The sequence below is a fragment of the Pleurodeles waltl genome, chromosome 4_2, assembly GCF_031143425.1.
Source record: "Pleurodeles waltl isolate 20211129_DDA chromosome 4_2, aPleWal1.hap1.20221129, whole genome shotgun sequence".
Lineage (NCBI taxonomy): Eukaryota > Metazoa > Chordata > Amphibia > Caudata > Salamandridae > Pleurodeles > Pleurodeles waltl.
In genome coordinates, this window is record NC_090443.1 from 112038774 (window position 1) to 112060821 (window position 22048).

The 22048-nt window shown below is 45.6% G+C and overlaps 1 protein-coding gene across 1 annotated transcript in view; it reads left to right on the forward strand.

Moving 5' to 3' along the window:
- The window catches only part of LOC138294087 (retinol dehydrogenase 16-like), a 69948-nt gene extending 49595 nt beyond the window's left edge, over positions 1–20353 (forward strand). The window contains exon 5 of the mRNA XM_069233320.1: positions 19203–20353. Within this exon, the coding sequence (XP_069089421.1) occupies positions 19203–19423 (221 nt within the window). The 3' untranslated portion in view covers positions 19424–20353. The remainder of the gene's footprint in view (positions 1–19202) is intronic.
- The last annotated feature ends 1695 nt before the right edge of the window (positions 20354–22048 follow it).

A 22048-nucleotide genomic window follows, 5' to 3' on the forward strand; every position in this document is an offset into this window, starting at 1 on the left:
AGGTCTTCATGGTCAACCTCAATAAGTCCTATCAAACACCAAACCAAGATTTGGAATTCATTCAGCCTCAATTCCAGACAGAGAAGGGAGTTGTTTCTCTTCTTCGCCAGAAAGACTCCAAACTCCAACTTCACCCCTTTTTGCTGCTATACCTGAAGACAGCCTTAGCCAGGGAGAGGCTACTGGTGAGGATTCATTGCAAGTCATTATGCAGCAAATTCTGAGATTGGGTCCTTGTTCCCTGGAAAATTGGCAGATTCTTTTCTTCTTCTCAAGCATGCTTTGTTGTGCCTGGGGCTAGTCTTTGTTTGGGTCTTTCAGCATTAGTCATCTTTTTTCCCAGTACTTAAAAATTCAGATTCCAGGTATTAGCAACATTCGGTTGGATCTAGAGCATTGCAAATCTCAAATCAAAAAAGGAGTTGGTCTGTCTTTCCCAGCATCTATGTTGGTTACAGCAGATGCCAGGAAGAGCTAACTTGGGGTCTCTGAATGGATTATGGCTCTCTTTGGAACATGATCCCTCCTCTAGTTGCAAAGCTGGAGTAGTTCTCAGAGCCTTCTTCTGAGACTTCTCTCTTTAACAAGGTTGAGTGGTCTTGGGAAGAATCCATGCCTCAGTAGAAAATGCTTCTACGAACAAGCAGTTAGGATCAGGCTGCTGTGCTCTAGCCTTACTAGCAATACAAATCAACAAAAGTGCAGAGTACGCTCATGTATAAGCTTTGTCATCAATCTTCCTTTGGGGGGTGAACAACATAAATGCAGATGTTTTAGCAGTGTGTGTTTCCTCCATTTCTCAAAGTTTCATTCAGACTGTCCCATTTTGTAGAGATATGCAGACGTTTTGAAAATCCAGCAGTAGTCCTTTTTGCCAGTACTGGAAATACACTCCTGACCTGCTTTCCTCACTCCAGGAGAGGTCATGGGGAGCTGATTATCTAACCTCCCCTGGCCTCCACTTTTTTATAGGCCTTTTCTTCTTTCCCTTTAATCACTAGACTGTTGGCATATTTTCTCAGGCAGAGAGCAGATCTAATCTTTATAGACCAATTTTGGCCTTGCACAGGATTGTTTCCTTTTCTAGGGTAAATGGCTTAGTTTCCAGAGTAGATCCTTCCCCCTCTCTCCTAAATGTTATTTCAACATCTTTTGACATGAAGACAGAGAGGAAGGGCTCCAGTAGTTATAGATATCCTCAACTTTGACAGCTTCTGTTCCTGAATATAATAGACCGTCCACTCGCCATTATTACAACCACCACTGGTTTTCTATTCCCTCCTGCTGTTGGGTCATTCTCTCATAAGTTGTCAATGTGCACTTAAATCAGTTTTACATTTGCTGCAGGATGTATTCAATGTAGGTTAAGCAGTTTCCACCCTTTGTGTCCAGAGGGCCGGTGTCAGAGCTATTAAGGCCTGACATGGTCTTTTAAAGGTTGAAGGGCCTGTGTTGTATGCTTCTGAGGGGTTTGGCACTCCATCATCCTCCTCTTAGCTTATCGGTTCCACCCTGATACTTGCTTTTGGTGCTAAGAGCTCTGCAGCTTCCAACTTCAGAATTCCTAGCTGAGTTCTCCCGCAATTTTCCTTACTCTAAAAGTACTTTTTCAAGTGGCCACCACTTGTAGTCGCCAGGTTAGAGTTGCACCCTCTTTCCATCCGAACTTGTTATCTGCATGTCTTCCTTCAAAAATGGCAGTTTCGTCTTTTAATTTAAATCAGGAAATTACTATTCCTTCTATTCATCCTTCTACTTTAGCTAAGGAAAAAGCTTGGCATCACCTGGATGTTTACTGAGCTGTTCGGATATTCCTAAAATGATCCTCTGGCTTTCAGGAAGTGGCATAAGTCGTTTTCTTCTTTTTTAAATCGATGGTTCAAGACAATGGTTTCCCTTGCTTATTCTTTCCAGGGGTCCTCTTTAAAGACTATCTACCCTTGTGATGGCTGGCTCTTGGGTCGAGGCTTCAGTGTTTCCATCCAAGACATCTTTTGGCTAAAGCTTTGGTGGCTCCATCTACATTTATTTTCTTCGAGGGTAGTATGAAGGAATCAATGCTCATTACATGTTTTAATTAAAGTAATTATGACTGTCTCTTCTTGATGAAGTGATTTCCTGTACTGCTGTATTTTTTATTGAATAAGTGTGTGACGTTACTTGGTGCATGCGTCTTTTATTATAAAAGAATCGAGTCATAAGTTGCAAGCTTTGGCATTTCCTCACAAAAGTAAGATCTGGGACGAGGTAGGATTGAGGAGGTAATGTGACAATTAATTACAGTACTTTTTATTACTCTGATTATCCTTCCTCTCCCCCGTATTTTCATCTTATCCTCCTGGGTCAGTGACTTCGATCCCAGATACTTTGGTATGGCAGGATGCTTTGGGATCTCCTTCCATTTTTTGCGCTCCTGTGAAAGGGAGGAGCCTAAAAGGAATGGTGCTCAAGGGAGAAAGGAATTTTTTTTCTTTTATCTAGATCATATGGTGCCTGGAGGAAGGTGGGACACCTCATAAAAGTAAGGAATACAACAAGGAAAGACGATTGGAGCAATGAAGATTACTCGTATGTTATTGCGCATTTAGCACTTGGAGGCAATTTCTTTCTAATCATAGTGATTTAAAAATCCATGGAAAGGGTGCAATGTAGAACTGTAGGGGATTTTGGGGAGCTGACCTGGGGGGCCTGACATACCCTAGATCAGAGTGCCTCAATGCGCCAAAACTGACACAAACAAAAACCTTTCAGCTATTCATAGTTACTATGCGCTATCCAATTGACACCTCAGATGGGACAGGGCCCAGGGATCTCATTTGATGGCAGCGTTTCCTTTATCCATCAATTCAATTCACACAGCATGGAAAAACTGTAAACACTACCTCCCCCTGCAAAGGACCCTTCTGGCCTTAGCACAGCCTCGGGCTGGACTGTTCCCATGAGGAACAGGGTCAAGACTGATTTGCATATGGCTGGGTTCAACCTGGGGTGGCATGGTGAGCAAAATAATGGATGGATTAAACCCAGATCTGTGATTGGGGGTGAATGTTTGATTGGTTCCACATTCCGTCCATCCAGTTACGCTATCCCACAGCGTTTGTGTTTTGCTTCGCTTAGCACAGCCTTCTTCAGGGGAGTCGCTGTTCAATCAATCAAGTGTTCGTAGAGCGCAGCTTGTTACCCGTGAGGGTATCCAGGTGCTTGATACTGTTGAGGAACCAAAAGCTTACTGCAGGCTGCTCAAAACAAAGCCATTGGAATTAGATTTAAAAAAAACAAGATAAGCGACTTGGCCAACAGGCTCTTCAGAGCCTACTAGCCGTGGCCTGCAGTCACTGTAGAGAATATGGTACACAAGATCCCCCTGAAAGAACGACTTGCGACTGGTACTCTCCAAGGCTGATGTTCTGTCTGTTGAGGAGCCCGTCTTTCCTTGCCCTGCAGAGCATGCACTTGCAGCGACATGCCTGTATTTTCACTCTGCTTGTATAGTAGTGTAGCATTTATATAGCGCTTCATACCCGTATGCAGGACAGCAACGCGCTTGAAAAGGCTACAGCAAAGCATCTAATCGGTACATTTTCCTTGTACATTAAAAACAGAGAAGTAGAACAGCCACATGGAGCTCATCATAAAGGGGGCTGCAGAATACCCTGCCCTCCACTGCAGGCTAAAAGCAGAATGTAAGCACAGAGGCTGAGCTGGTTCTTTCTTCTGCGGGTCCACTCGCCAGTTTCAACCTCTTGGGCCTGTAAGACTGTCACTCAACACTGGTGCCGTGCAGAGGCTTTCTTTGCTGTGCACTGCTTCACGCTGTAAAAATCCTAAAAACACAGAGGGCCCTGTCACCCATGGGGTGACACTAGCGGACAGGGTAAGAGCGTTGCTTCCCTTGTACATTAGTAATTATTACCCTCTGGGGATGCCACAGGGACAGTAAGGAGAACGTCAGTGGAGGAGGCAGGAAGTTGCAGAATGGATATAAATCAGTGGTGTACCATTAGCCCCGGAGCCCCCGTGTTGCTGGGGGCCCCAGAGCTCCAGGGGACCCCCTCAGCGCAATACACTGTGCACAGGCTGCAGCCCCCTGACTGGGCCCGGAGGGAGGGTGCCCCTTCTATGTACTTTGCAGAGGGGGACCCCTCACGTTTCGATACACCACTGATACAAAAGGGCCCAGCCTGAGGGGCCTGGTCTCTTTTTGCGGTCAGCCTTCAACAAACCTTGTAGTCAATATGCGTGCATAAAGTGATTATTACTGTCTGCATTCTCAGAAAAATCTAATGTAGCAATAAGTGTGTATCTACATTCGTGCAGTATCGAGGAAAGTAATGGCTTATGTCTATTGCAGGCACCTTAGGAAATCCGGAGGTCTTGCTACCGGCCCTAGGCTATCATTTATCACTCAATGCAGCGTGCACATTGCAATCTTTGCTTGTACTGACCCTACCGTGCCTAAGAATAACGGGTCTCTGTCAGGAATGGCACAGTCAGGGGCGTAGCCCCGTGGGTGGGGAGGGGTGTTTGGGGTGTTACACCCCACCTAAAAATGTTTCCTGTCATAAAAAGTTGGGTGTAAGGGCTTTCGGGGGTAATGTGAAGTGTGCTGGATTTCATCTGTTATTTTTACATTCCTACACTGACAAAAATGCACACACTCTCTTGTCTGTTTCGAAGACCTTAAAAAGTGTTTAGTTTCAAGTGGCTACCCCTACACACGAGACGCACAGTGATACAGGCCCTCATCACCAGCCGACTGAACTAAGGCAATACCCTCTATGTAGGAATCGCCTCACACCTCCTGCAGAGACTTCAGACCATACAGCATGCCGCAGCCAGACTCATCCTTGGCTTTCCGCAAGGAACCCACACCACACCCCCCCTCAGGCAACTCCATTGGCTCCCCCTACAGAAGAGATACAATTGAAGATGTTGACCCACCCACTCAAGTCTCCACACAACCAAGGACCTGCGTACATTAACCACCACCTGAACTTCCACCAACCATCGAGAATACTATGCTCTGCCTCCCTTTCACTTGCCCATGCTCCCCGCATCTACTGAAGCAGAAGTGGAGAACGCTCCTTCTCTTACATCGCAGCAAAAATCTGAAACAGCCTCTGCACGCACCTCCGGACTATCACCTCACTTCTGGAATTCCGAATGGCCCTCAAGACCTGGCTGTTCAAATAAGCCTCCGGGACCTGCAAGCGCCTTGATACCCTATCGGGTGATTAGCCCCACTTTATAAATCCAGATTGATTGATTAACTGAGTTTGAAAAATATTGTGTTTTAAGTACCCTTAACAGCCTGCACCCCTCTCTCTTTCCACTGCCTCTTAAGTCCCCCTCATGTCGTGCTTTTCATATAATATGTTTTAACACGATGTTCCAGAGTGATTGTTGGGAAATCTAAAGTTCCCACTCCCATTCCCACCTCAGTCCCCACTAAAGCCTGGATGAAAAAGATGCAGTTGCAGTTCAGAGAGGGGCAAGTAACAAAGCATCATGGGTGGTCGAGGCAATGGCACAGTCAACAGGAAAGGATGGAGCACTGAGGGGTCGAAGGTGTAGGTGAAAAGTATCACCGGTCTTCACTGAAAGCATTATATCATATTTCAGCATGGCATAGCGGTGAGCAAGCCAGAGAATTTATACGAAGAGCCAACACAAAGCTGAGACATACGTCTGGCTTGTTTCTTAGAGCCAAACAACAAGACAAGCAAAATCACTGTCAAGCTGTTGAAAGTGACGGTGGGAGGAAAGGGGAGCAGGAGAGATGCACAAGTGAAGGGCAGTGGGAGATCGTCCGTTGTTGATATGGGTATGGAGTGACAGGGTGTGCCCCTGCTAGGACGAAAGTGCTGGTGGTCACGGTCAGTCACAAGCCATACTACTGACAGCCCAGCCCTACCTGCTTTCACACCAGCCTGTTGCTATCTCACCCCCTTCCATGGCATGCTTTTCCACCCCCTGCTAGTTCACTGCTCCCCGTGCCAGTTTCCTCTCCCTTCTCGCTCATGTGTCCCTCACCAGATTGTCACCTGTACCCTTCTCTGCCCTGCCTCTTTCTCAGCGCGGTATGTCTTCCTCTGTCCTGTCTCCTTTGCTCCCCTCTGTCCCGTTTCTTCCTATCCGGCCTCTCTTCCCTCCCTCTCTGGCTCATGCCTGTGTTGGAAAAGAGAATCACTCCCTCACAGCCTGACTCTGCTTGTTTTTGGCCAAGGGTGTAAGAGGACCTCGTGCTGAGGGAGAGCGAGTTTTCTGGCTCGAGTCAGGCTCGAGCCTTCAGAGGCTCACCCATCTCTAGCATGGCAGTGTGCATCAGTGTAAGTCAAGTCATTATGCCATGCGTAAGTGCAATACTTGCCGAAGGCAGGACTACTTTGCAGGAGTAATTTAGGCTTTTACTGAAGGACAGGAAGAAGAGCTAAAGCAAGACAACGCTTTGGAAAATGTCCAAGACTAAGGTCCCTATTCATCATGCAGAATTGGAATACTTCTTTGGCATCTAGCGGCTGCACCACCAGATGCCAAAACATAAACAAATTATTTTAAAGGCACTGGTGAAGAAAATAGGATCTCGTCTGCCTTCAAATCCACCCTACCCTCTAGATAGGATCAAACACATTTTGAGTTATCTCACTGTACCGCTTGTACACCTTAATAAACATGTTTAACAAACAAGAAAGAGTACCTGAGTGTTCCATATGGTTAAAGAACATCAGCATGATGCTGTAGAGACAGAAGAGGAGCGGTGAGACAAACAACATATAAATAGGATAGAAACAAGCAACCTCCAGATAAGAGGTAGGATATCTCCTGGGGTTCGGTTGGGGTTTAGTTTTTTACTCTAGGGCCAAGGAACTCAATTATTGAATCCTTGCTCCTTGCCTAACCAGTCTCAGTTCAAGTTTATTACACATTTATAATCACTTCAGAGCCCTGCACCTTTGAAAACCCAAGCAAAAAAATGTACAAAAATGCGGAAATTCAGGAAGAGGGAAACACAAGGTCGACAGATTACAAGGCTCACAATCCACGTCCTCCTTTCCTTGCCAGGCCCAAGAGCGATTGCCAGGCCCAAGAGCGACTCTACCATCTGCGAGGAAAGCAGGTGGACATTCAGCGCGTGGTTCCAAATTACAAGAAAGAGACATGGAAATGTTCTCTGCCCCAAGTGAACGTGTAGCGCTTCAGCGGCCATCATTCATATTTTCCGGAACACTGTTACTCGTCAAGCCTGCCTCTGTCCACAGATTGGCAGGAAATATAGGATTTCATTTGTGGCGCTGTAAAGAGAAACATAGCTGAAAAGAATTCAAGCTTTTCTTTCATTGTGTCTTTTTTTCAAAGTGAGATTCTCTAAGTATCTGGACGTCGGTCCCTTGATCTCTGTGCTTTGGGCTCAAGTGGCACCTCTCCAAGAAGTCATAACCACGTTGGAAACTAGTCAGGGGTTGCTTGTATTGTGGACAAGGAGGAACCTGGCCAACAGTTCGTGCTTGGCAATTCCAGCTGGAGGAAGAACAAAACTGATCTGCACATGGCTGTCCTCTGCCTAGAATAGCATGCTGGGTAAAAAACAATGGGAGGGTAACGCAGCTCCCAAAAATTACCAGGGGCTCAGCTTACTTCAAGCATTCCATCCATCATTGTTTTTTTAGAGCGAGAAATGTGGCAACCCAGGTATGTGTTAAACCTGAATGCAGGGCTGACTGCCAGCTCATGCAGGTCTGATCTGTGAATCTAATTTCAAAGCAGCTTTGTGGCCAGAAGTTCCATTAACTTTTCACTAAGCAGTTGAATTTTCTTAGGAGAAGTTATAATGTTTAATCAATTGAGGTCTCCTCAATACTGGAATACCATTTTTTTCTCTGAATCTGGCATGAGCTGCACATTCCGAAATGGGAGGGTGCGGGGAAGGTTGTCGCGCTTATCAAAAAAAGATAGTAGTGATTTGTTTATGTTTTATAACTCTAAAATACTTCTAAGCATGTTCTTTTTGTGCTTGCGTTTTCAACAAGCACAGGCAACCCTAACAGCTCTGGCTTGCATGCTGAGTCCTAAATAAAATACATTTAAAAAGTAAAGTGTGCTTTAGTGAAAATGTAAACAAGCAATTACTTTCTGCATACAATATTAATTTGAGATAAATAACTGAACTTGTCATTATTTGGTATACTTTTAAGATATGAAATAGTCCCACATGGATCGCAATGCAACTACTTTGTGAGAGTCAAAATGATACACCTAAAGGCCATTAGCATAAGGCGACCTGAAGTCCAATCTTCTGGGCAGAGCATTGGTAATAACAGGTCAATAATTAACTGTCGTGTCAAGCCAGAGCTAACAACGGGAAAATACTGGCTTTTCTGATTTGTCCAAGTTCTTTACTGACTGTCTTAGTAAAACTGAGGCCAGGCGGTAAATCTGAGGGGTTATTTCCCAATCTTTAGAGCAACGTTCACATGGCACAAAGCGTAACACAACAAAATGCACTGACTTACTTATTATTAAAAAGGCCCTTTGGTGCCGTGCATATTAAACAGAGCCCCTGTAATCCTTAGTAAATCTAGACCTAGGTTTTTGGGGTGGAGGTGACTGTGTACGTGGAGCATGCCAGGAAAGTGTGTGTAGTATGATTGTTGTGTTCCAGATTGAGAGGTGTGTTTGGAGTGAAAGAGGTACACCCCAGAATGATTTGTACAAAGTGTAAGTGGCACATTGTAGGATGGTCTGCGTGGGCTAAAAGTGGTACACTCTGCAGTGGTGCATCTTGGTGGTGTGCACCGGAAGTGTGTCAGGGGAGAGCGCAGAGAGTGGCTGACCTTAAATGTCTGTGCATATAACATAAGTGGTGGATACCAATGAAGTGGAGGGATTTGTATTGTGATGTTAGGTCATCAAACTGAATAATATGTGCTACAAATTGTTGGGAACGTGTAAGTTGCCTTGTTGTTGCTGCTGTTATTGGGGATTCACTGTCCCAGATTTCTTGCTGCCAAGGAGGAGGGGAAATTCCTGATTTCCCCGCATCACACGCTTTATAACACCAACCGCCTCTCACAGCATGGGATGTTCAGGGTGCCTTGTTGTTTCTGCTGCCATCGGGGACTCACTGTCTCAGACTTCATTGCTGCCAAGGAGAAGGAGCCGATCCTGATTTTCCTGTGCTGCGCGCTTTATAGTGCCCAACCACTTCCCGCGGCGTGGGACGTTCAAGGGTGCCTTGTTGTTGCTGCTGCCATCGAGGGCTCACTGTCCCAGACTTTATTGATGCCAAGGAGGAAGGATCGAATCTGTTTTCCCTGTGCTACGTGCTTTATAGCACCGAACCACCTTCTGTGGCACGAGCCACATGCGGGCAGCGCCTAGGGGAAGCTGAGGCACAGGGCGGGCCCATTTTGTGCCCATCATTGCCCGGAGGAGACTGGGCTGGGCCACCCCTTTTTCAATGTTGACAAGGAAGGGTTGGTAATTTATTATTCCATCACCTACTCGTGAATCCCATTGTGTCGCCTCTGTGACCCTTCATCATGGGTAAGCATAAGGTGGTTGAGGTCCCTGCTAAACCTGTTACACCCATACCCAGAACACCTAGAACAATACTGGAAGGCTTTTTCCAGACAGCCGTTGGGGTTAGTGATAGGGAGATCGAATTTGCTGTTCTTTAAGAGCCCCGTTACAAGCAACTTTCAATTGAGGCAATACATGAGGGGTCACCCCTAAACTATCGGCTGGGAGCCAAAACTAGGAGCTTTGCAGCCAAAAGAAAGAGAACTTAAGGCGGAGTAAATCCAAAAAACCCATGGCTATCTATGTCCTCCGTTTTATTGAAGGACATGATTGAAGTAAGAAGTAACTCTTAGACTGGTGTTATATGTGACATAAGTGACGCTATTTGCAACAAAGTTATGGAGTTTTTGACTAATAAGCTTGATCAGATTTTGGTTTGTCTGGGGAAGACTGAGCATGAAATATCTAAATTGAGTACATCCTTGTCTGTTCATTTGTCGGCGGCCGCTCCCTTGGTGGTTCCATCCACTGGGGTGGCGATGGCCACTTCTGTGCCCCCCCCCACAATCTGAGCCCCTTTTTCCCCTTGATTTGGCAGTCTCATCTATGGTGGGATGTAGTAGGGCTCAAGGGTGAAATGTATCAAGAACATAGGAAATTGGCAGGAGACCACGGTCCAAGGGGTTATTGCATTGAGACCTCAAGGAAACCTAGAGGGTTGTTCTGCTCCAAACCTTGTGGATAATGGCCAACTGGAGCTTCGTAATGTGCCCCTCCTTAATAAAACGTATTTGAATCTCCCTCCTGATTGCACTCCATATCTCATTGTTTTGGTCGAAGTGCCCCCGTTGAAGTGTCCTGGTAAAGAAAACTTTGACCAATAAAGAAACGAAGTGTGACATTGGCTGAGGTTTAAGGGTGGGTTTCCGGCAAACATTCATGAGCAAATCATTATGGTCCGGAGAATTTTGCCCAAAAACCTTTCCAGGTGATTGTATTGTGGTTAATTTTGGCAAAAGCCAGATTGGAGGTAGAATTCTTGCCTCTTGTCAAAACAAGGTAACCCCCAATGAGAGCACTGGAATCCGACCACTTGGGTTGTTTAACAACCAGGTTCTTTCGCTCTTTTATTTTTAATTGCCCTGCCACTCCATCACCCGTAGGACGAGCAAAGAGAGGGGTATGTACCCTGATATCTCTAACGCTAAACTGCTCTATTGTTGCACTTACTATTAAATCCCCTAACCTATGTGCAGTCTTGCTTACCTTTCCAGATAGGTCGAACTTTTTGATTTTGTAATATTTATATACTGTGGCTAGTAAGGTCACCTTGTTCTTTAGTTTAATGGATCTGACCTCTGCATTTGATTGTGTGAACCACACTCAACTATGGGCTTCGATGTTATCATTAGGAGTTGATCTGGTCTTTCCTAGGCGACCTGCACAAGGATATTTCACCACGCCACCTAGTTTGGACCCACCCATATGCAAATCAGTCTTGACCCTGCTCCCCATGGGAGTAGTCCCACCAAACTGCCAGGCCAGGTCCTCCCTGGAGTCTTTCCTAGGCGACCTGTGGAAGAATATGTCTGCCTCTGTTAGGTTTGGAAGTGATGGCAGTTGTTCGGTATCTTTCCCATATCTCAGGGTGTCAGACAGGGCTGCATTCTGGTGCCTTTTCTGTTTACAATCTATATTAATCGCCTGGAAAGAGTGCTAATTGAGCTGTATTATGATGTGTCAAGAGTGGGCCAGCGGGTGGTCCCAATTCTGCTCTCCATGAATGATGCTGTTCTTATGTCTAGGACAGCTGTAGGGCTGCAAAACGTGCTTGACACCTATTCTGTTTTCATGGCCAGTTTGGATGTCTCTGTAAACAGTCAAACTCTTATGTTATGGCCATCGGCCGATAGCCCTCCAAACCTAAAACCTTTTATTGTAACAAGAGCAAAATTGATCAGGTACCCACTTTTAATTATTTGGGTATCCTGCTTGACAACAAGAATACCTGTGGCCCCCTTCTTAGGTCTAAACGAGTAGTGTTAGCTTGGATGTGGGAGGAGACAATGGATTTTGGTGCTAGGTTAGGTAGGAAATTAGTCAAGCCCCTTCTTCAAATCTTGCTAAATGTGTGTAGGACACAATCTCTGGCAGTGATATTTGGGGTTACAAGGACTGGCATCTGATCCAGGCTGAGGAAAATAGGTTTGTTTGAAGTGTTTTGGGTGTTCTGCAGCATACTTCCACCTATGCTAAACATGAAGAATTGGGACTTACATATATATCAGATATCATTGCATTAAGGCCCTTCTTAGGGTGGATCTCTGTGTGGTACAGGAGTGAGCCATCTTTGAACCAATTGATCATCAGGGCTGTTTATCCTTAGATAACGTGAATGCAATTTTTTGGTTTGGTTATGTCACATCAAAAGTCACCAGTCTGGCCACCTTGATTGCTTATCAAAAGTCACCAGTCTGGCCACCTTGATTGCTTTTTCTTCCCAGATAAAATCATCAAAGCAGACTATGAATTGGCCAAACGCTCTTTTTATACCCATGCTATGGCCTCTAGGGAAAATGAGGAACTTTTGAAACCTGCTGTCCATGCCCATTGTGTGATAAAAACAGTACTCTCTACGCAATGTTATCTAACATGGATAACTCATCTTTATCAACAGCAGCTGTTAACTGGATATAGGTTCATTTTTTTTCATCTTGTTAGCTTCCCTAAGGGCAATTCCTCTTTGGGCACTTTGGGTCCTTGTATATGTGACTACATATCTTCACAAACACGTAACTGTTTTTTATTGTTAGGTCCCCATTTTCCTCTACAGAGAAAACATTTTTAATTACTCTTTTTAAAAATGTTAATCTTCCACAAGTAAGGCTAAAATTTTAAGTTGTATAATCTAGTTGCGAGAGGCTTGGGGTTAGCTTACAGGGAAAACTTGCCTTTTTTGGAGGAGTATACTTGCACTCTTTTCGATGCTGTGTATTTTTTTAAAATAATGATTGTAAATTTGTTACATTGGGGATTCATATATTTGTTATGTGTCCCATTGGAAACTCTTCTAGACAATGCTTTTGAAACTTCTAGGTTGTATGACATGCTTATTTCAGTTGTTCATGTTATTATGACATGCTTTTAATGTTTTTGAGATTTTGCAAATTTTTTATGGTTTTTCCTTAACCGATTAAAGTTTGATACTACTACTACAATTTGTAGACCTAGCGTGTGTGATTTGTAGACTATACGTGTGTATGTGTGTAAAACACATAGGATCATATTCATACAGTGATGTCTATATTTGTGTGTCTGCATGCTCAAACAATGATGCTGCAGTAATGTGTATATGTGTGTGTTTTTTTTAAATAACCAATTTTATTGTTTGTAAACAGTGTGAACACGTCATAGAACGGTACAGGCAAACAAAGAAAATATAGACTCGCAACATCACACGGCTGCCCCTTATATGCACATTGTGATTCCCATTACACTGATAATCCTTAGAGGTTCCACCATTTTCCCCACACTTTGTCATGTTTCTTTGGACACCCCCGAGAGGCATAGATCGGCTTCTTTTGTAGCGCACACCAGTCCAGTCCTGCCCACCACACTACCATCAATGGGATTGTAGGTTGCTTCCACAGACGGGCTATGTCTCCACCCTCGGACCACCCAGTCACTCTAATAGTCCCAAAAGTGAAATTCTATGGGACGACGTTGCGGGCCAGCTACGGTGTAGGGAAGACCCGCAAACAGTACCTTGGATTTGCAGGGCGTCATGATCGTTGCAGTGAGCTCCGGAGAGCGGTGTCACTGACGTTGTGGTCTCGGTTCCGAGTCGGTGCAGGAGTCATCGGGCTCTTGAGGTCGCATGCGTTGCAGATCAAACTTCAGACTAATGAAGTCAAGTGCGCCGGCGTGGATGGCGTCGGGGCTGCGGTGCGAAGCAAGACGATGCGACGTGCGGTGCCCACAGGTCACAGTGCAGGCTGCGGCTCAGTGATAGTGTCCAGCAACATCGGTGAGACCAGGGCTGCAGTGTGAGGCGAGGCGGTGCGACGTGCGGTGTCCACAGGTCATGATGCAGGCAGCGTCATCATCATTGCTGAAGCACTGTCGTCGGTAGGCCCAAGCCAGCAGTGCGGGATGGGATGGTGCTTCGTGACCCTCACGAGCGGTGTCCACAGGCCAGGGTGCAGGCAGGGTGCCTGGTGACGACACAGGAGTTGATGGTGCTGGCGTCGGTGGACTGGGGCTGCGGTGCGGGATGGGACGGTGCTTTGTGTGCCTCGCAAGCGGTGTCCACAGGCCACCGTGCAGGCAGCGGTGCCCATGTCAGCAGGAGCATCATCGTCGGAGATGCCCAGGCTGCGGTGTGAGCAGGCGATGCTGAAGTGCCGGGCCCACAGGTCGCGGTGCGAGCAGCAGCTCAGTGAAGTTGTCCGATGACAGAGTTGGTGAGACCAGGGTCGCGGTGCGAAGCGGGACAATGCGACTCCGTGTGGCGTCAGCAGGCTAGGTGCCGGTCAGCGGAGTCGTTGTTGGCGTCGCAGTGGGTTCTCCTCTTGAACAGCACAAAACACACAGTTCCTAGTGCTGCAGGTCGAGAAAACTGAAGTCTTTGTTGTCCCTGAGACTTCCAACAGGAGGTAAGCTCTACTCCAAGCCCTTGGAGAATTTTCTCAAGAAGGACACACAGCAAAATTCACCCTTTGCACTCTTTTCAGGCAGAAGCAGCAACTGCAGGCCAGTCCAGCAAAGCAACACAGCAAAGGGACAGTACTTCTCCTTCAGCTCTTCAGCTGTTCTCCTGGGCAGAGGTTCCTCTTGATTCCAGAAAGAATCTAAAAGTCTGTGGTTTTGGGTCTTCTTCTTATACCCAGATCTGCCTTTGAAGTTGGCAAACTTCAAAGCAAAGTCTCAAGTGTTTGCAAGATCCTTCCTTGTCCAGGCCAGGCGGGGTGTGAGGGCAGGCACAGTCCTTTCAGGTGTGAGTGACCACTCCTTCCCTCCCCTCCAGCACAGATGGCTAATCAAGATATACAGGCTACACCCCAACCCCCTTTGTCTCACTGTCTAGAGTAGAGGTGTGAACAGCCCAACTGTCAAACTGACCCAGACGGGGAATCCACAAACAGGCAGAGTCACAGAATGGATTAAGCAAGAAAATGCCTACTTTCTAAAAGTGGCATTTTCAAACTAACAATCTAAAAACCAACTTCACTAAAAGATGTAACAATCTAAAAACCAACTTCAGATGTATTTTTAAATTGTGACCTCAGAGACCCTAAACTCCACATTTTTATCTGCTCTCAAAGAGAATCTGTGCTTTAATGATATTTAAAGGCAGCCCCCATGCAGCCCCCCTATGAGAGAGATAGGCCTTGCACAGTGAAAACCGAATTTGGCAGTATTTCACTGTTAGGACCTATAATCACACTAGTGTATGTTCTACCTTAAACATACACTGCACCCTGCCCATAGGGCTAACTAGGGCCTAACTTAGGGGTGCCTTACATGTAGTAAAAGGGAAGGTTGAGGCCTGGCAAGTGGGTACAAATGCCAAGCCGAAATGGCAGTTTAAAACTGCACACACAGACACTGCAATGGCAGGTCTGAGTCATGTTTACATGTCTACTAATGTGGGTGGCACAACAAGTGTTACAGGCCCACTAGTAGCACTTGATTTACAGGCCCTGGGCACCTCTAGTGCACTTTACTAGTAAATCAAATATGCCAATCATGGGTAAATCAATCAACAGTACAATTTCTATAGAGAGCACTTGCACTTTAGCACTGATTAGCAGTGGTAAAGTGTGCAGAGACAATAAACCAGCAAAAACAGACCTAATAAAATAGGAGGAAGAAGGCAAACAGTTTGGGGATAACCCTGCAAAAAGGGCCATTTCCAACAGTAGCATAAGACTGCGGGCCTTTAATGCGGTCCAAAAGACCGTTAAAGTTCCATGATATAATTGAAAGCATTGGGAGTGATGGAATGGTTGTATGGGATCTTGGAGGATTACCCGTGTACAGGGGTTGCCCATCTAGGACAGGCAAGTGTACATGTCTGTGCATCTATAGCCAAATAGTGTATGTCAGTGCGCAAGTAAAACATAAGCTGAAAGAAAACAACAAGTAATAACAACCTTAACTGAGTAAACAATATCCCTACCCCCCAACCCTTCCCCCACCCCATATTCTTACCTAGAAGCATCTGTCGCCGGTATAGTAACCATTCTATAAAACTATCCCCTAGTGGAGGAGGTCCGCGTCATGAGGTTGAATGTACCCTCATCAGTACACTGATACTTTGCCTGACAGAATATTTCTTAATTTGTGAAGAAACAACCTAGGGATTCCTGATCAAGTCTAAAACCCTGAGACCTGTGGTCTGCCCCCCACACGATCCCTCTGTGGCACAGGATGACCTAGAGTCACAAATGAGTAATAGTTGACCGCATGAGGCCGCCTATGTCCACTTTTCAATGTTAAAGTCTCCTTTACCTGAAGCGGTTAAGGCAGGGAGTCAGAGGGACCCTCCTCAGAATGGAAAGTAACCGGTGTGCCCGACACGGAGGTTAACTGAGTCTCCGAGTGCGGTGCCACAGGTTTTGGGGCCGGGCTCACCAACACCTCCCCTCCACCACCATGGCAGAGGTGCCTCATCCAAGAGCCCCTGCGATGCCCCTGGGGCTCTCTGGCAGACCGCGGCAAAGATCTCATGGCCCATCTACTGGGTCATAGTCTGTCCCACCCGAGGATGCAATCGCCCCTGCTCTGTCATTAACTCCCATGCCAGCTGCGGAGTTTCAAAAAAGAATATGGAGGCGCTGTGAATAACCCTAAGCCTGGTAGGGAAGAGGAGCATGTAGAGTATATTAAGGGCCCACAATTTCTGCTTTACTTCCTTGTTGGAGCAGCTGCGTTGTTGGACTGCCCAGGTGTAATCTGGGAAGATCAGAACCTTTGTCTTGAAGTACCATAAGTCTGGCTGGGAGAGGGTCTCACAAAGGATATTATCATAGTCCCTATATTTGAGGATCTGCATCCCCACAGGCCACTGAGGAGTCCCGGTGGGGGGGCTACCTAGCCAACACCCAGTGAGCCCGCTCTACTACAAAGCAGCGGGACTACTTGTCCTGTGGGACCCACAAGTGGAGCCAAGTTTCCATACGTTCCTCCATACCAGCTCCTTCTATGCCCTCCTGCAGTCCCACTAAGCAGACGTTCTTTCTACATGAACAATTTTTGGCATCTTCTGCCCTTTCCTCCAGCCCTGCTACTTTTGAGGTAAGTTGAGAGACTCGTTTTTGGAGGGTAGTTACATTCTCTTCAATTGTGGATATTTGTGTTTCAGCTTCCGTTACCCTTTCAAACACCGTCGCAGATCTTGATGTACCAGGGAAAGATCAATTTGGATACCATTAACCTTAGACTCAATTGCCTCCTAGGAGTCCTGGATTTCCTTCATGAGGACTCTCGTACCAACAATCGTACAGTTGGTCTGATGAAAGTACCACAAGTACTCCACTCAGCAATTTACAGTATTCAAGCGGGCTCTTTTAGAGGTCTAATTATGTGTAGACAGCCTTCCCCCCAGCCCACCGAGAAGAGGGAGGTGGAAGCGCAAACCCCCAAGACAGGGACTGCAGCACCCCACACCAGCCACAGCCTCTGACCAAGCGGCCTCTGTGTTGGCCCAGGAGGAGCGTGCCACGTTTGCCTGCCCCTCACTCCACCGGTCCCAATCCACCGCCGCCTTTGGTGTCTTGATAGAAGTCTGTCTACCACGTCATGGCCTCCTCGATTTGTGTTTTGGTCAGTCTGTTTACCAACAGTGATCGCCTTTGTCCCATCAGTGGTCAGGCGCTCAGCCAGGTCCGCAGGACCCTAATTGGGTGATGTTTGCTGAGTCAGCCAGTGCTGCTATAAAGGGGGTCCCACAGCTACAGGCACCTGCGCTCTGACCACCAGCTCCAGCATCGGGTGACTCAGCCAATTCCAAGGGAGAAAGAGGAGGTGGGGATGGGGCAGGGACCCCCCAAGCCTCCAGGGCTCCACTTGGCACGTCACACCCCCAGGGTGGTGGGAGGGAAGTTCGTTTCCCCGCTGTGAGGCCCACACCTCACCTGACCCCCTGGCGGCCAAACACAGCACTCAACAGGGTCTAGAGGGGCCTGCTCCTGCAGGGCGCTTTGGGGGGTGCGAAAGGGCAAAAGATGAGTCGCTGTCAGGCAATATCACGTTACGGATGTCGGGTAGTAGGAGTTCCCTCAAGATGCGGCCGCCATGTCGGCACGCTCGGCCATGCCTCCGTATGGGTGTGGTTTTGCTTAGAGGTGGGCAAGCCCCTGAAAGCTCAAATGAGGCTCAAGCCTGAAGCCTGGTTCTGATCAAAGCCTTGTTGAAATCTTGAGCTCATAACGAGCCGAGATTTCAAATCTTCTGTCTGCCACCTCCCTCTCAGCTCATGCACAAAGAAGTAAAAACAAAGCGTTACCATTTAAGGTAAAAGGAAAGACCAATAGATACCCATTTAGTGGCTGATTTGTGCAAAATGAAAGCAGATAACCTGTATTAATCACAGCTTCCCCACTTCAACAAACTGTGTGATCTTAGTCACTTATTTTATTTTCAAATATGTGAGTTCAGAATACCAGTTGTACAAAAACCCCATTTGTATGATTTAATGAACTACAATATTCCTCTATCTATAGGAATCTGGGCTACATACATGGTTCACATGACAACTGCCTTGCCCCGTAGTTCACTAATGGCACTGTGACGAAGGCGGGGGTGGGTGCAGAATGGTTCTAAGGTCACATTACCCTCCTGACATGCTCCACAACTGTCTTGCCTTGTAGTTCACTAATGACACTGTTATCAGGGTGGAGTGGGTGCAGATGGGTTCTAAGTTAACATTTAAAAACAATCACTTTTAGTAAGTATACACAGTGCAAAAGGATCCAACATTCTCTTTGATTAGTGCCCTATTTTTGAAAAAGGTATGGGTTACCAGAGAGGTGTGGACCCTTTATATTAACCTCAGAAAGATATAGTTCATCAACAAACAATTGGTAAACCCATTTTGCCCAAAAATTAGTCCATAATTTCACATCAGAATTCGAGTTAGCGTGTCCGAGCCAGGTTTGTGATTCAAGACGGTTTTATTTCCAGGTCCATCAATACAAGACACAGAACATCACTATGGAACACATGGATAAGAAGCAAGTGCCAACACATGTTTCACCCCCTAATGGTTCATAAACCTGGGGCTTTCTCAAGGCAATTCAAATATTTATTAAATCGATTCTTTAAAGAGCTTCTTGGCCATAATGCGTCAAAAAACAGGTTGAGTGAGGTAATAATTTGTCGAAGTCTTTTGTGGGTCAGTTTAGATGTAGGGATTTGTCCCATGACTTCGACGAATACTAGTTATTACCTCACTCAACCTGTTTTTTGATGCATTATGACCTAGAAGCTCTTTTAGTAAGTAGTTCTCAGCGTAGTGCTACATTGTGATGTATTCATGTCAAAGCTACCACATGTTCAGAAAAACCCTTTTTTGACTTATGACTGTATAATACTATATTAAGGTACACATGCTGAGAATAGTATATTCGGCAGTTACAATCCTTGTTCTCTGCTGTCTCTCTGTTGTTTCTGCACCCCAGATGTTGCAGACATGGAGTCTAGCTTTCAGCAGCTTTGCAACACCGACTTGTCTCCAGTGGCGGACTGCATGGAGCATGCCCTGACTGCCAAGCATCCTTGGACGCGGTACTCAGCCGGCTGGGATGCTAAATACTTCCTAATCCCCCTCTCCTACATGCCCACAGTGCTGTCAGACTACGTGATGACTAGGACATTACCAAAACCTGCCAAGAGCATTTAGAACAGCACTGAACACCTGGAATGCAACCAAATGAAAACAAGGAGTATCAGAAGTCAAGATACTCTATAGATGTCACACCCTGGACCAGCCTACCAACATAACCTTGGGAAAAAAATATGTTTCTGCTGACTGTCAAAATATATCATATTTTCTAAGATTGGATACTTCTATGTAATAAAATGTGATCACCTTGTGATCTGTCTTGAAATTTTTTCCCTCTTGTGTTCCCAGAAATGGGGGTTTGAGAGATGGCCTCTGCCATGCATAGTAATGTCATGAATGATGTAATTTCAGATGTTGCAGTGATGCTAGAAATAATGTCATACAACATGCCATGACTGATGTAATATGTGAGGCCATAAGCAGTGTGTGCGAGGGTGCAAGTTATAGTTACCTTAGGGTACGACATGCAGTTACTTGAGATAACTATAACTGGTGAATTTGACTAGTTTTGTTCATTTAAAACAGTATGTTTTAACTGATATTTGCACCTAAATGTAATGCACCTTTAACCATTGTTTTTTCAATTAATTTCCAAGGTTCTTTTTAAATACCTAGCTATACCTGTCACTTTAACATTTTTTTCAGTGAATTTCAATGTTTTTTTTAACATGAAGTAAGATGTCCAACACCATATGCAGTGTGGCATTGGGCACAGAGCCGGGCCTGCACCCAACAACCCCCGCATACCGGCCACTGTGCATGGTAGACCATGTCATGTAACAATATGAAATATGCCACTTTAATTAAGGCAGACCTACTGGCTTTGTCAAAGGCTCAAACAACCAAATAATAGTAGCAGGGCCTATTGACTTTATGAAGGGGTCAGCGCATTAACATACATTAAGCAGACCTATTGGCTTTGACAAAAAGTCCCTAATAACAATAATTAAATGCATATTTCAATAATTTACAAATTGCAATGTTTAATAATAGTGAGTAATAAAAGAAAGTTTTTTTAAAGAACATTAACATGTGCTTGAGTTTTGTTTACATTTTTCAGGCCACAAAGTGCAGGCATAAAAACAAACCATTAAAGGTCCTTGCGTCCAGCTGAAGAGCATACAACCCCAGCATGGAGTGCTTTAAAAACATACGCTAAGCTCTCATGGGGGCATGTATTCAATGACCCAGAAGACTTACAGTGTTTTTAAAAAAAATATTGTTAGGTGTTGCTGCACTATCGCCCCCTCCGAAACCTTAAAAAATGTTAGGCGATGTCCCTGCCCCTTTTAGGGGCAACACCAGGCTCCAAACAAATGTAAGTAAAGAGCCCTCGCAGGCCATTATGATGTGCTCCTTCTCTGGAGTAGAAAATAATAAATGAGTGGCTCCTGCTGTTCATTTATTGTTCATGTTATTGTTTTTTGTATATTTTTAGGTGCTCTGATGCCCATCCAGAGAACCCACGCCTCTGCTTTTGAACTTGGGGGCCGGGGTGTAAGCCCTACGGCCTCTGTGGCCCCTGCCAGTTCCCCAGCTGGCAGGGGAACTGGCATAACTTGTGTCCTCTTCTCTCTTATTTTAAAACCCATCTGAATTGTTTTAGTGATGACCGCACTATTAGTATAGATATTAGAATCCCTACTACAACTGATTGCGATCATAGCACATTTCTGGTGACAAATGTTGAACTACCCAAACCTGATGGTTGAGGTTTGAGATAGATCAAACAGAGGCGTTCCTACCTACAATGGTGAGGGACAATTCTACAAACTTTAAGATCAATTTAGATGGGAAAGCTAGCAACAATGAGATTAAAACTGCCTTTCTAAAAATTTCCAACAGTAAAGGTAGCACTCAAACGGCGGGAAAATTCCAGAGCTCATGAGCTTGATTTGACAATAACTGTGTTAAAGCCCTAGTGGGTCTAATAAAGGGTCTTAAAAATGATAGAGGGATTTCTGAAGAAGTTAGAGCACGCATGCAGAGTTATAAGAGAGTGCTGGAGGTAAGGAGAAGTGCAATGAAAGAAGAGGAATGGGTAGCACTTCTTGAAGCAAGTAAACCAGAGGATAATATAGCTCTCTGACAAGTCATTAAAAGACCCATATTTAAAGAGTGGGAAGGAAGATCAATTGAGATTTCAATATGTTCAGAAGAGCCAGTGGCCCATTTTGGTAGCATATATTTTGACTGGTGTGTTATTAATTACGCCTCTGTTAAATCTCAGTTAAATATCGCCCCTCGTTCGATCTTTGGGGCTGTTATACCTGACATCCTTAGGGTGGTCTCACTCCATACTTTTTGCATTTACCTCCTGTTTGTTGCTGTATCTTTTTGTTGGCCTTCGGACTCTGAGCACTATACAACCGCTAATCAGTGCTAAAGTGCATGTGCTTCTCCCCTAAAACATGGTAACATTGGTGTATCCATAACTGGCATATTTAATTTACCCATAAGTCCCTTGTAGAGTGGTATACCACATACCCAGGGCCTGTAAATTAAATGCTACTAGTAGGCCTGCAGCATTGATTGTGCCACCCATTTAAGTAGCCATGTAAACATGCCCAGGCCTGACACTGCAGACCCTGCCACCCTGACTTGGCATCTAAAACCTCTTGCCAAGCCTAGAACTCACCTTTTTCTTACATTTAAGTCACTCCTAGGGTAGGCATTAGGTAG